The sequence below is a fragment of the Leuciscus leuciscus genome, assembly GCF_965113295.1.
Source record: "Leuciscus leuciscus genome assembly, chromosome: 3".
Taxonomy (NCBI): Eukaryota; Metazoa; Chordata; class Actinopteri; order Cypriniformes; family Leuciscidae; genus Leuciscus; species Leuciscus leuciscus.
Window position 1 is genome coordinate 57,650,595 of NC_138727.1, and position 15,549 is coordinate 57,666,143.

The 15,549-nt window shown below is 42.3% G+C and overlaps 1 protein-coding gene across 15 annotated transcripts in view; it reads right to left on the reverse strand.

The window, feature by feature from the left end:
- Positions 1 to 15,549, reverse strand: part of LOC309493639 (cell adhesion molecule CEACAM5-like) — a 76,629-nt gene that overhangs the window by 27,423 nt on the left and 33,657 nt on the right. For 14 of the 15 annotated variants that reach the window (XM_082162805.1, XM_082162797.1, XM_082162804.1 and 11 more), the window contains 2 exons: positions 8,583 to 8,966; positions 8,442 to 8,498 (listed from right to left, as the gene is read on the reverse strand). The exons of the other annotated variant lie outside the window; for it this stretch is intronic. In XM_082162805.1, the coding sequence (XP_082018931.1) occupies positions 8,442 to 8,498; positions 8,583 to 8,966 (441 nt within the window). The remainder of the gene's footprint in view (positions 1 to 8,441; positions 8,499 to 8,582; positions 8,967 to 15,549) is intronic. 15 annotated transcript variants of the gene reach the window in all.

The following is a 15,549-nucleotide window of genomic DNA, read 5'->3' on the forward strand; positions in this document are numbered from 1 at the left end:
GTGTATAATATATAATGTGTAATTGGAGACCAGTTTTATGAATTAAGAAAACAGATGATAATCCCTGTTCTCCTTCTTTAAACCGTCTCATGTGTATAATATATAATGTGTAATTGGAGACCAGTTTTATGAATTAAGAAAACAGATGATAATCCCTGTTCTTCTTCTTTAAACCGTCTCATGTGTATAATATATAATGTGTAATTGGAGACCAGTTTTATGAAATAAGAAAACAGATGATAATCCCTGTTCTTCTTCTTTAAACCGTCTCATGTGTATAATGTATAATGTGTAATTCCTGTTAGTCACATGTTGTGAAACCGAGCGATAAAAGATAAAAATCTGCAGTCTGAATACCCCACTGACCAACACTAGAGGGCAGCCTTTAGGTGTGGCAGTTCTCAAATTACGCGCCCCCAACCGACGTCATCCTGCGTGAGCGTCGCCTCCTACTGACGTCATCCTGCATGAGCGCAATAACGCCATCTTGTGGACGCTCTCAGATAATACCGGCTTTCATTTTTCTGCTAACAATTTTCCTTTTTCTCTCCCCGAGGATAGAATGAATGGTTTGACTCTCAAATATTCACCTGCATTCAAAGCTTAGCTTATGCTGATATTATTTGGAGTTAGACAATTCTTCTTTTCTGTTTTTGACTGTCACACTTTAAGTGAAGTTCGAAAAAAAAAAACTTTTCGAATTAAAGCTTAGATTTGATTCACTCAGTTAATTGATAGTCCACCTATGAGGAAGCACGCCACCGTGTGGCCACCTTGGGTCGATGTATCAATATCTGTTTCACCCCCAGTCTGCATTGAAGTGTCTCAACATTGCTACCCTTCTCGTTTGATTATTTTATAATCAATACTAATAACTTCAGTGTTATTGTAAGGATTATGGGAAGTCATTCTGATTTTGTTTTAGTTTAATTATTGTATAATTAGTATTGATACTCCATTGTTATCATTCTAATTTTCTTTCCTTCCTTATTAGTATTATTTTGGACCTCTCCTTGCATCCTCATTTGAATTTTAATTCAAAATTGTGTCTACTCAACCAGGCGAACCACTGAGAGGACATACGCCCCTCACCCTTGTGGCACAAACCCACTGCCGGGACCTATCCCTCTGCCTGCGTCTCAAGCCTGTGTTGTTATTTGAATTTTATTTCATTGATAATTTTTTTTTCTCTTTCCCCAGCCTCTTCAAAGGGGGGGGGGGGGGGGGGAGGTTATTCCGATAATTAACCATCAGTTATCATAATCCCTTTTCATTGTATCATTATTTTGGTAAAGCCTTTGCCTCTGACTCCTGCATACATATTTACTCAATTTGATGAAACCAGAAAGCCTTAATTCACTTTAAGTCTAACATCTTAATCCCTTATTGTGTATCTATTGGCAGGACTCAGTCAGTGCACTGTGGTGATCCGAAAGTCATCCCTGGTGGTTTCCGGTGGGCGGGGATCATCTGTCCGGCGTTACCGACACTGCGCTCTGTCTGGTGTTGGGACCGTCGGAGGGTCTGACCGCGCCCGCTGGTTTCCACCTGGATGACCTCTATTCACCCCAGGTAAACAAAAATTTGATAGAACACATCCACTTATTATGAACCACAGAATACTAGCTATTCCTTCGGGTGTATTTTTAAGTGCTTAGACCCACCTTTCTCTCTCTAAGACACACCTTCTTTCGAGGTCCTGTCCCGATAACCCACGCATCTCCTGGCCCGATCAGGAACTCTCGCAGTGTTAATAAGGCTTAGGCCTCTTTATTTTATTTTATTTTATCTTATTTTATTTATTTTCCTTAAATAACGCTCCCCGTGTTATTGTTTGTGACATTTCATTGCAGACCAATTCACTTCCTTGTGTTGTGTTTCCCTCTGATCTTCCCTACCTTCAACCTTGTCTCTTTCTCCACTCTGTTGTGATTTGTTTCTTTCATTTCACTTAGACACAGAACCTAAGAGAGACCCCAGGAAAGCCGAATAATAGAGTGACGATCAAAGCGGGCGTCGCTAGACGACCCCCCCAGGCTACCGCCTGTCCAAATTTCTATTGTGGGTTTCATCCATACCCACGAAATTGGCTCAGCTAACTGTCGGCATCAGTTAGCCCCGAAATTCTCATAAACGGCATAGCCCGTATGAGTATAGCTCATTAACCCTAAAACAAACTTGCATTGTGTCTCTTTTTGTGTGTGCTGTGCTTCTCTCACCACAGTAAGCAGAGATGTCGAGCTAACCCAGTCCCACAGTACCTGGACCAGTTTGAGACCTACGATCCAACCCAGAAGTACGACCACGAGCAGCTGGCCAAAATCTTCGGAAAACTCGCACTCAACCTCGTCACCAAGGCCCGGGCCAGCGAAAGGCTCAGCCTCGACATGGAACAGAAGGCAGCCGCACTACAGCTCCAGGCCACAGAAGCCCGGAAGGACCGAGCCCACACACAGAGTCGGCTAGACCAGCTAATCTTCCTGACCGAGGAAGAGGACGAGACGGACACAACGCTACAACAGGAAGTTGAAAGACTTCAAAAAGCCCTGGACGATCTTCATCGGCACACAGATCAAAGACACCCACTATGGAGTCTGGTCCAAGCTGTCACGAATCCGGTCTGTGGCCTTCTGCCCGATAGCCACCAGAGGTCGCTTCTCCATGTTGACTCTCACACCACACAGCACACTGGACTGCATTTCCCATCATCCATTGCAGGGACGACACACACAGCTGATTACACTAATCACGCTCACAGCTGAGAATGATCTCACAATCACTATCACCCAATAACACACACTTTATAAGCCTGGGACTTTCTCTCTGTGAGTGCAGAGTATTGTTAGCGCTTATCCTAGCGATAACTACTCTACGGAACCGAGTTGTTCTTGCCTTGCCTTGCCTTGCCTTGCCTTGCCTTGCCTTGCCTTGCCTTGCCTTATCTTTGCTTGTGTACCTGGATTATCTCTCTGCCTGGCCCTGTTGGATATTGTTCGCTAATCGCAGACCCACGCTTGCCCTAGGATCTCTCTTGTGTCTTGCCCGAACTATACCTGTTTGCCGTTGTCTGACCCTGCCTGTTTACTATGTTTATAAATAAAAGCTTGCACATGGATCCGCACGCCTCATGTCTTGTTCACCCTGTAACAGAATACTCGGCCACACAAGGATCCAGCAACTTTTCAGAAGGACATTTGTCAGGTATGGACACTACAAGACTATTGTTTGCCCTCAAACAAGGCTCACGATCACTAGAGAACCATATTAGAGAGTTTTTAGTCTTCTCTCGTTATTCTGATTTACCGGACATTATCTTGATTGAGATTTTTTGTGATGGCATTAATCAACCATTGCAATCTCAGCTTAGACGTGAGGGTCCACGTTCATCACTGAGTGGTTTTTTTGATTTTGCTTTGACTGTTGGCTCACTATTCACTGTGGGTATCGCGGATGAGGATCACGTCATGCCACCCATCAGGCCCATCGCCGGATCAGTATTTGGACGTCCTAGATTAATGTCCAGCGTGATGGACCCACCGCTCATGTCAGCACGGAGGGCCAAGAAGATCAGCCGAACGGGGTCTCGTCCTGCCAAAACCACCGTTCCAGAGTCTCTTTCCGTCGAAGTCTCCGCCGAGCCTGTTCACGTCACACCTGCCGAGCCTGTTCACGTCACGCCTTCCGAGCCTGTGTCTTCGGACAAGATGGCCCAGCCCGAGACTGTTCACGTCACGTCTGCCCAGCCAGAGACTGTTCACGCCACGTCTGCCCAGCCAGAGACTGTTCACGTCACGTCTGCCGATCCAGAGACTGTTCACGTCACGAGTGCCGAGCCAGAGCTTCACGCCAGTCCAGCCGAGCCTGCACTTCACGCCAGTCCAGCCGAGCCTGCACTTCACGCCAGTCCAGCCGAGCCTGCACTTCACGCCAGTCCAGCCGAGCCTGCACTTCACGCCAGTCCAGTCGAGCCTGGGTCTGAGAGCGTCATGCCCGCCGAGCCTGAGACTGAGAGCGTCATGCCCGCCGAGCCAGTGTCTCCCGACAAGATGGCCGCCGCCGAGCCATTGTCTCCGGACAAGATGGCTGCCGCCGAACCAGTGTCTCAGGATAAGATAGTCTTCGCCGAGCCAGTGTCTCAGGACAAGATGGTCTCTGCCGAGCCAGTGTCTCAGGACAAGATGGTCTCTGCCGAGCCAGTGTCTCCGGACGAGATTGCGCTGCCACGTCTCCTGAGCCCTCAGCAGAGATGGCCGCCGACACGCCTGAACCTGAGCTCCAGCAGAGATGGCTGCCGACACGCCTGAACCTGAGCCCTCAGCAGAGATAGCTGCTGCCACGGTGTCTGTTCCTGTTCCTGAGCCGGTGTCTGTTTCTGTTCTCCTCCCTGGCCGCCTGAAGGGTCGTCTCCTCCCTGGCCTCCTGAAGGGTCGTTTCCTCCCTGGCCGCCTGAAGGGTCGTCTCCTCCCTGGTCGCCTGCACAGCCTGCTCCTTCCTGGTCGCCTGCACAGCCTGCTCCTCCCTGGTCGCCTGCACAGCCTGATCCGCCCTGGCCTGCCGTCCTGTCGCAGTCTCCAGGCCCTCTTCCACTCCACGGGCCTGGCCCTCCAGCCCGCCCCCGGGTCCGCCTCCGCTCCACCGCCCTCCTGGATTATATTGGAGCGTCTGGAAGCCGCTCCTTGTGGGGGGGCTCTGTCACGAATCTGGTCTGTGGCCTTCTGCCCGATAGCCACCAGAGGTCGCTTCTCCATGTTGACTCTCACACCACACAGCACACTGGACTGCATTTCCCATCATCCATTGCACGGACGACACACACAGCTGATTACACTAATCACGCTCACAGCTGAGAATTATCTCACAATCACTATCACCCAATAACACACACTTTATAAGCCTGGGACTTTCTCTCTGTGAGCGCCGAGTATTGTTTAGCGCTTATCCTAGCGATAGCTACTCTACGGAGCCGAGTTGTTTATGCCTTGCCTTGTCTGTTTTCTTGTGTTTTGACATCTGCCCGTGTTTCCAGGATTAACCCTCTGCCTTGCCCTTCGGACTCTGTTTGCCCCTCATTTGGATCTTTGCTTGTGTACCTGGATTATCTCTCTGCCTGGCCCTGTTGGATATTGTTCGCTAATCGTAGACCCACGCTTGCCCTAGGATCTCTCTTGTGTCTTGCCCGAACTATACCTGTTTGCTATTGTCTGACCCTGCCTGTTTACTATGTTTATAAATAAAAGCTTGCACATGGATCCGCACGCCTCATGTCTTGTTCACCCTGTAACACAAGCAAATTAAAAGTTTGGCCACTCGTGCTATTGATTATTCCCAATTTCAGTTCATTCTTGTTGTCTTGATCACTTAAGCTTTTTTTTTTTTATATTTTAATTTTACTTTGATAATAATAGCCGTCAGCTATTCACTTGTCCATTCTTTCATTTATTTGATTTATTTACATTCGTTTTATTTCATTCTTGTTCTAATGTGGTTCCAGTTCCAATAGGGCCCAGTAAGGAACCAGAGACACCTTTATTTGTGGTTTTGTTTATTTTCAACAAGTGCACTCATTTTTATGACCCTGCAAAACAAGTAATCTCAACGATTACTAGGGCATAACTATAGTCCTGAGGATTGATAATAAGCATAATCTGAATAGGAAAACTGTATTTTTTTTGATTTCCTGAACAATCATTGTTATGATGTAAATGATCTTTGAAAAGTTTGAAAAAAACAAAAAAAACATGTTATGAATATAAAGATACTTTTCTTCAGCTGACCAGCCAATTATGATAGTGTGTGTTGATTGGTGTTTATATTTGTTCAAGCTTGACAACCTTATTGCCTTTTCTGGCAATATTACTTTGTTACTTTGTAACATATATTACTTTGTAATATATATTTATAATTACAAATAAGTACAAAGATTACATTGTTAAAAAGGGATGCTTATGAGAGAGCATACATTTGAAACTGCTGAGTCTATGAAGGGTTTTGATTACGTAATTTGCCTGCCTTATAGCATAACTTGACATCAACAATCAGCAAATGAATCTCAACAATAGTGACAATAAAATATTCAGATAAACAGATCAACTCTAAACAGCCTAAAACAGGCTACTTAAAATCACAACAAAAGCGCAATTAAAGAAAATAGTAAGATCATTCAGCTGCATAATTTATTCATGCCTCAATGCATGCTGGGAGTCTTTGATGTGTTTTGTTCTCTGCTGGCTCCCAGCATGCATTGCGGCAAAAATATATTTGTTGATTGTCACCATTGTTGAGATTTATGTGCTGATTCTTGATGTCTGTGTGTCTGAATAATACATATGCTATTTTTTTTTTTTAATCTTTAAATTTCTTTATAATAACCATTTACAATAACACTATTAGATCTCTTGCTGTTGTAACTGTGTGTTAATAAAACACATTTGTTATGGGAAAAATGCCAAAAGAAAATAGATCAGGTGATTTTTGGAAACTGTTGATCTATTGGCCTGAATCTCTGATCTCATCCAGTGTCTAAATTTGGAATATATGGTGATGTGTTGATCATTTGTATTTTTGATTATAGTTGCCCTGTGATTCAACAGCATGAGATCCAGAAGTGTTATGGTAACTATTTATTATACAGACATTTATAGTATATACATATGGGGCGCCGTTTGTAAAGTGTCTCATGCTGAAAATAACAGCAACATTTTGTCACATTTAGCTTCAAACAATGTTGTATTTAACTGGTATGAATTTTTGACGGTCACTTTTTACCACATTTACAACAATATTTGTCAACTTAGAGATATTTTAAATAGTTAAATATAAATATTAAATGTTACACCTAAATGTTAAATGTTAAATCTAAATGCTAAATCTAAATCTAAATGTTAAATCTAAATCTAAATCTAAATGTTAAATCTAAATGTTAAATGTAAATCTAAATCTAAATGTTAAATCTAAATATTAAATCTAAATCTAAATGTTAAATCTAAATGTTAAATCTAAATCTAGATGTTAAATCTAAATGTTAAATCTAAATCTAAATGTTGAATCTAAATCTAAATGTTAAATCTAAATCTAAATATTGAATCTAAATGTTTAGGGTGAAACTAAATATTTAACTAATATGCAAAATCAAAATGCCGGTAACCGGAAGTGCCAAAATAAAAGCTCGAGGAGGTCAGTGTGTGTTTATAGCATGGTTTATAGTGTCAAATAACGAATAAAAACCATCTCATCCGAGGAAATGGACTCTTGGACATGGATTATCGTGATAATAACTACCTAAAATAATAAACACATTTGGAGAAACTGTATTTGAAGAGTAGGCTAGCGTCACTTTTATGAAAAGTGCGGGACTTATGACCTGCAGCCATAATAGCCAGCCACGAGGGGGCTCACTTTGACTGAATGTCATGTCATCACTCTCATCACGAAACTCTACAGTTTCTCCAAACGTGTTTATTATTTTAGGTAGTTATTATCGTTATATTATAGTTATTATTATGAGATGGTTTTTATTCGTTATTTGACACTATAAACCATGCTATAAACACACACTCGAGCTTTTATTTTGGCACTTCCGGTTACCGGCATTTTGAATTTGCATATTAGTTAAATATTTAGTTTCACCCGAAACATTTAGATTCAACATTTAGATTTAGATTTAGATTTAACATTTAGATTTAGATTTAACATTTAGATTTAACATTTAGATTTAGATTTAGATTTAACATTTAGATTTAGATTTAATATTTAGATTTAACATTTAGATTTAGATTTAACGTTTAGATTTAACATTTAGATTTAGATTTAACATTTAGATTTAACATTTAGATTTATATTTATATTTAACATTTAGATTTAGATTTAACATTTAGATTTAGATTTAGCATTTAGGTGTAACATTTAATATTTAGATTTAACTATTTAAAATATCTCTAAGTTGACAAATATTGTTGTAAATGTGGTAAAAAGTGACCATCAAAAATTCATACCAGTTTTTTAAACATTGTTTGAAGCTAAATGTGACAAAATGTTGCTGTTATTTTCAGCATGAGCAGCTTTACAAACGGCGCCCCATATATACATTTATATTTTACATCTGGCATGTAAGCCTGATGAAAAATCAATGTTAAGTTTCAGTCTTGATTCAATGTTGATCTGCTATCAGGGATATAGTTCTTTATAATTATAAACACAACAAGTACTGTTTTTGACTATGAAGTGTGGCATATTCAGAACTACTGTACAGTGTGAATGACAGCCAGACACACCTGAGAACAATCTACAGGTTTCATACATTTCTACCAAAACATTTCCATGACTTTTGAGGCAAATATTCATATTAAAATCCATGTTCAAATTTACCATAGCATATCTGTAGCCTACATAGATTAGAAAACATTCATCAAATAAGCCAATAGAGACACAGTGTGTAACATTACCAGGTGAGATGGTCACTGGTGTGACAGTTGTAGGGCTGGTATTAATGCTGTCAGTGTCTGTAAGTTTGGATGAATAGTGATTAATGAACAGAGACACAAATATCATGAGTGTGTAGAAAGAGCTCATGTGAATATAATTACCTGCACAGTATGCAAGATTGCAGGAGGTTGGTCTAACCAGCTCATAGACATAATAATTGCCTGGACAGGCTTTGACTTTAATGGGAAAAGACGCGTAAGTGCAGCAGTAATTGCTCCAGTGACCGCAGACATCTCGAGTGACGACTCCATCTGTTACTGTTGGGTGTCCACCACGCATCCACAGTGGGACATTAGTGCCACAGCTGTACTGAGCAACACATGTGTCTGGGATATGAGCGCTCAAGCCGTTAATGAAGAGACGATACCAGCCGCTCCAGGAGACAGACGTGTCACACTTTCTGACTGAAGCATGTGTATTACTGATGGATCTCCATGTATCGTTCAGCACAGTGTAGGTGTAGCAGGGGTCTGCAGAGAGATTAGCTGTGATGGAAATATATTAAGACATTAATGAGTTTCTGAAAAACATGTTATTATAAAATGTAACCAGAAATGGAGCTTTTGGTACAGCTTCCAACCAGTTTTATTTTATTTCTGTCAGACGACAACAAGAGTTCTTACTGAGAATTAACAGAGGTTTAGATGTTAATGTTTTATAGTTTTATTTGAAGTGACAATTGTAACCGATGTTAGGGCCGAGGGACAATTACCACACTCCGGAGGAGCAGACACCAGAGGACACCAAGAGGCGGACAACAGAATGACTTCTAAAGGTAAGTTTTTATTAATTTAAAAGAATAAAAACAGTGCTGAGAATATTCGTGGCTGGAACCCGGTTGGGGAAGAGGAACTGGGGGGGAAATATTCCTCTTCTCTACTGGCTCGTGGGTGGGACAATGGCTTCTTCTCGTCTTTTCGACTCGTCAGAAAGGTGCTTATGGGACAGACAGAAATTTCTTCTCGTTTCCTTGACTCGTCGAAATGTACCTGTAGGACGGACCGAGGCTTCTCGCCTTCAGCTTTCACCACGGACAGAGCAGGTAAGTATTCGGCTCGTGAAGATGTTCTTAGGACAGCCGATCGAATAACAGCAGCTTCCTCACCTCTTCGGAGGGACAGACAGTGACGATGCTCAGACTCGGCTTGGGGACGTGTTCATGGAACAGCCGATCGAATGACAGCAGCTTCCTCACCTCTTCGGAGGGACAGACAGTAACGGTGCTCAGACTCGGCTTGGGGACGTGTTCATGGAACAGCCGATCGAATGACAGCAGCTTCCTCACCTCTTCGGAGGGACAGACAGTGACGGTGCTCAGACTCGGCTTGGGGACGTGTTCATGGAACAGCCGATCGAATGACAGCAGCTTCCTCACCTCTTCTGAGGGACAGACAGTGACGGTGGATCAGGCAATAACAAGTGAGACAGGACTGTGGTAATTTACCCGCCTTTACTCTCGTTCCGTGCGTAGCAGAGCGGCGTCGTTGGGAGAGTTCGTGAGACTGGACTTTCGTGGACGTGAGAGACAGTGCTCGTGGAGTGTGGTACTCGGGGTGCGTTGAGCTCTTTCCTCCCACCATACACTCAAGTGGGAACCTGGACACAGCTTTAGGCAGATCAATTTGAAAGAATCTTCACAGTCATAAGTCAATATTCATCCATCAAAGTTTCAGAGGAAACGCAGTCGTTTGATCTCACCACACTTGTGCATAAATCACTCTTCACACGTGTGCGCTTCACTCTTTCAGACACTGCAAACTCACTTCATCTCCACAGTGATTAATCGACTCGTTTCTCTTCTCTCTGTAGGGTGGATGACTCGAGGAATAATGTTTTCAGAAGATCAGCATGAACACATCAACGATCCTCCCAGCTGTTTCAGTTACTACGCTTCGTTCTGTCAACAAGATCACACACACTGCCCGCAAACAAAGGTTAGTTGCACACTGGTGATGGTCAATCTTCAAATGTGGTTTTCTCAACGGGTAATAAATGGAAGGGTGCACTTAACTTTTCCTCGGTGAGTCACTCAACATCCTGCAGTGGTTTTCTCTCTCACTTACTTCATTGCTTTCCTGTCTGTGGTTTCTTCAGAAAACTCACTAAATGAGCATGCCTCGGGGAATCTCACAGTAGAACTCCGATCCGGCATTAAACCTTCAGCCTTCTTATTTCACCACCGTTGTCAGAACACACACTGCTGCCTGCCCGTCCCTTCCACACTGCTCAAACACTCCCTTTTTATGCTCCTTTTCCTGAGCACATGCTTCAATGAAGCGCAGCTGATTTGCTTCAGCTGGCGCTCGTTATGGCCAACACTCAACAGAGCCAGATTTAGAACCAATGAGGAATCTTTTTGGATTTGCCAGGTTTTCACCCGGTGACACAATTATAAAACATTGTCCAATGCATATGCAAAAAACAGAATTAGTCATTATAACATGTACAGCATTAAGGCCTGTTCACACCGGGACGAATTTTCCGCGCGATATTCGCCGACGTTTAACGCCTCGTGACTAAACAAAGGGCGCCAATGTGAGTGTGCACACCGACGCGAAAAACGCCACGCGTAAAAGCGTAATTTTTTTTTAAACGCCTCGGGTTCGTTTTTTGGGTTTGACGCGCCGCGTCAAAAACTATCCGACCAATGAGATTGGCGCTTTTGCTCACGTGTCTGGAGCTTCTGAAGTTACAGTAAAACACAACGTGGGGGCGCTCAAACACAAAAAGGTCTTGCCGAGCACACATACGTAACGGCGAAGAAGATATACGTCAAGTACGGTCAATTACTACAGTCTATGGTCAAGTAGCGTCTACACTGCCGGGAAGAAATAAGACGAGGAAGATGCAAGGCAAGATGAATGTAGAGCTGCTGGTCTCGTTGGTGTCGGAACATAAAGAACTATATGACAAACGTGAGAGCGACTACAAAAATCTTGATAAAAGAGAACTGTTATGGAGTGTAATTGCAGAGCAAATGGGCCTTGATTGTGAGTTTCATTTCAACTAATTGTCTTTCATGTACATTGTAACTTTTTCCCACAAACGTTTGACAATCACCGGGGTATTTCTGTTTTACATTAAGCGAAAAATGATGTCAGGGAATGAATTTGCATGTTCACTCGGCTCATCGTAGGCGAAAATCGCTTGGGTGTGAACACAAAAAACGTGTTGAAAAACGCTGCCGAATAACGCGTGTGACACTAGAGTCAGACCTTAGTTTCAGTAGTCATGTCAAAGCAATAACTAAATCAGCATACTATCATCTGAAAAATATTGCAAGAATTAGATGCTTTGTTTCCAGACAAGACTTAGAGAAACTTGTGCATGCTTTCATCACCAGAAGGGTGGATTATTGTAATGGACTCCTCACTGGCCTTCCCAAAAAGACCATAAGACAGTTGCAGCTCATACAGAACGCTGAGCAGAACCAGAAAATATGAACATATCACACCAGTCCTCAGGTCTTTACACTGGCTCCCAGTTAGATTTAGGATTGATTTTAAAGTATTATTACTGGTATATAAGTCATTCAATGGCCTAGGACCTCAATACATTGCAGATATGCTCACTGAATATAAACCCAACAGATCACTCAGATCATTAGGATCATATCAGCTAGAAATACCAAGGGTTCACTCTAAGCATGGTGAGTCTGCTTTTAGCTATTATGCTGGAACCAGCTTCCAGAAGAGATCAGATGTGCTCCTACAGTGGTCACATTCAAATCCAGACTCAAAACACTTCCGTTTAGCTGTGCATTTACTGAATGAGCACTGTGCCGCTGTTCGTCCGACTGTACTGTACTGTATTTTATTTAATTTTTCTAAACTGTTTTAATTATTCTTATTTCTTTTTATTATTTTAATTTCTTCTATGTAAAGTACTTTGAATTGCCATTGTGTATGAAATGTGCTTTATAAATAAACTTGCCTTGCCTTGCCTCCTCTTACACACACCCTCTTCCTCCTCTTATACTCATACTCCTCCTCTTCTAACTCACACTCTTCCCCCTCTAACTCATACTCTTCATCCTCTAACTCACACTCTTCATCCTCTAACTCATACTCTTCATCCTCTAACTCATACTCTTCATCCTCTAACTCACAATCTTCCTCCTCTTATACTCATACTCTTCATCCTCTAACTCACACTCTTCCTCCTCTTATACTCACACTCTTCCCCCTCTAACTCACACTCTTCCTCCTCTTAAAATCATACTCTTCCTCCTCTTACACACATACTCTTCCTCCTATTATCATACTCTTCCTCCTCTAACTCATACTCTTCATCCTCTAATTCACACTCTTCCTCCTCTTATACTCATACTCTTCCTCCTCTTATGCTCATACTCTTCCTCCTCTAACTCACAATCTTCCTCCTCTTATACTCACACTCTTCCTCCTCTAACTCACACTCTTCCTCTTATACTCATACTCTTCCGCCTCTAACTCACAATCTTCCTCCTCTTATGCTCATACTCTTCCTCCTCTAACTCACAATCTTCCTCCTCTAACTCACACTCTTCCTCCTCTAACTCACACTCTTCCCCTTCTAACTCACACTCTTCCTCCTCTAACTCATACTCTTCCTCTTCTAACTCACACTCTTCCTCCTCTTATACTCACACTCTTCCTCCTCTTATACTCACACTCTTCCTCCTCTTACACGCATACTCTTCCTCCTCTTATACTCATACTCTTCCTCCTCTAACTCATACTCTTCATCCTCAAACTCACACTCATCCTCCTCTTATACTCATACTCTTCCTCCACTTACACACACACTCTTCTTCCACTTATATTCACACTCTTCCCCTTCTAACTCACAGGTTTTGATAAGTTCTTCAGAGGTGATGGGTTGTTCTAAAAAGTTTGCTTGTTCTGTGGTTAATGAGGGAAGGTCCAGATTGTTAAGAAAAGAGTCAATTTCAGATTGTAGAGGTTGGGTGCCGGTAGTGTACAAAGAGCTGTAGAAATGGCGAAAAAAGTTATTGATTTCTTGAGGGTCCTGCGTAATTGATGGGATGAGGGATTTGTCTTTTTTGTATTGTAACATGTTTGCCAGATATTTACCTGCTTTATTGCTGAGGTGAAACTGATCATACACTCACCTAAAGGATTATTAGGAACACCATACTAATACTGTGTTTGACCCCCTTTCGCCTTCAGAACTGCCTTAATTCTACGTGGCATTGATTCAACAAGGTGCTGAAAGCATTCTTTAGAAATGTTGGCCCATATTGATAGGATAGCATCTTGCAGTTGATGGAGATTTGTGGGATGCACATCCAGGGCACGAAGCTCCCGTTCCACCACATCCCAAAGATGCTCTATTGGGTTGAGATCTGGTGACTGTGGGGGCCATTTTAGTACAGTGAACTCATTGTCATGTTCAAGAAACCAATTTGAAATGATTCGAGCTTTGTGACATGGTGCATTATCCTGCTGGAAGTAGCCATCAGAGGATGGGTACATGGTGGTCATAAAGGGATGGACATGGTCAGAAACAATGCTCAGGTAGGCCGTGGCATTTAAACGATGCCCAATTGGCACTAAGGGGCCTAAAGTGTGCCAAGAAAACATCCCCCACACCATTACACCACCACCACCAGCCTGCACAGTGGTAACAAGGCATGATGGATCCATCTTCTCATTCTGTTTACGCCACATTCTGACTCTAACATCTGAATGTCTCAACAGAAATCGAGACTCATCAGACCAGGCAACATTTTTCCAGTCTTCAACTGTCCGATTTTGGTGAGCTTGTGCAAATTGTAGCCTCTTTTTCCTTTTTGTAGTGGAGATGAGTGGTACCCGGTGGGGTCTTCTGCTGTTGTAGCCCATCCGCCTCAAGGTTGTGCGTGTTGTGGCTTCACAAATGCTTTGCTGCATACCTCGGTTGTAACGAGTGGTTATTTCAGTCAAAGTTGCTCTTCTATCAGCTTGAATCAGTCAGCCCATTCTCCTCTGACCTCTAGCATCAACAAGGCATTTTCGCCCACAAGACTGCCGCATACTGGATGTTTTTCCCTTTTCACACCATTCTTTGTAAACCCTAGAAATGGTTGTGCGTGAAAATCCCAGTAACTGAGCAGATTGTGAAATACTCAGACCGGCCCGTCTGGCACCAACAACCATGCCACGCTCAAAATTGCTTAAATCAACTTTCTTTCCCATTCTGACATTCAGTTTGGAGTTCAGGAGATTGTCTTGACCAGGACCACACCCCTAAATGCATTGAAGCAACTGCCATGTGATTGGTTGATTAGATAATTGCATTAATGAGAAATTGAAAAGGTGTTCCTAATAATCCTTTAGGTGAGTGTATTTGAGTTGCTGTATACAGAACTGTGTTTTTTTTTTGTTTATGATACTATCCAATTGAGTCCTAAGTTGCTTGAGTTCAGTTTGTACTTTTTCAGATGGGGCAGTAGACTGTGGATTGCTAAGCAGTTTTATTTTTTGCTCGAGGGTGTTTTCCAATTGTTGTTGCTGTTTTTTCTTGTGTGATGAATATGATATAATTATGCCTCTCATGACTGCTTTGCCCAATTCCCAAAGTGTTGATGGTGAGATTTCTGGAAAGTCGTTCATCTCCAGAAAGGATGCCACTCTCTTTTTATAAGAGTGGTAAAATTGTGGTCCTCTAGGAGTGAAGTGTTGAAGCGCCATCTTGTAGAGGTTTTCTTCTGTGCTGGGTTGTTTAATGTTAAAGATACAGCAGCATGGTCACTGATAATAATTCAATGGATAGTATTTTCTGATATCTGTTGAATTAAGGAGTTGCTAATCAAAAAAAAAATCTATTCTAGAGGAAGAACGGTGGGCTGAAGAGGCATAGGAATATTCTCTTAGCAGTGGGTTCCTTGCTCTCCAGCCAAGGCCATCATCCATCATATATTGTTTAATTACTTCTGATGAGTGACAAGTTCGTGTGTTACTGTGGTTGTGTGTACGGTCAAATGATGGGTTGAGAACAATATTGAAATCTCCGACTACTATGAGATTTGTGGAATTGTACAACAGAGAGAAGAGATTATGAAAGAAAAGTGTGTCATCATTGTTT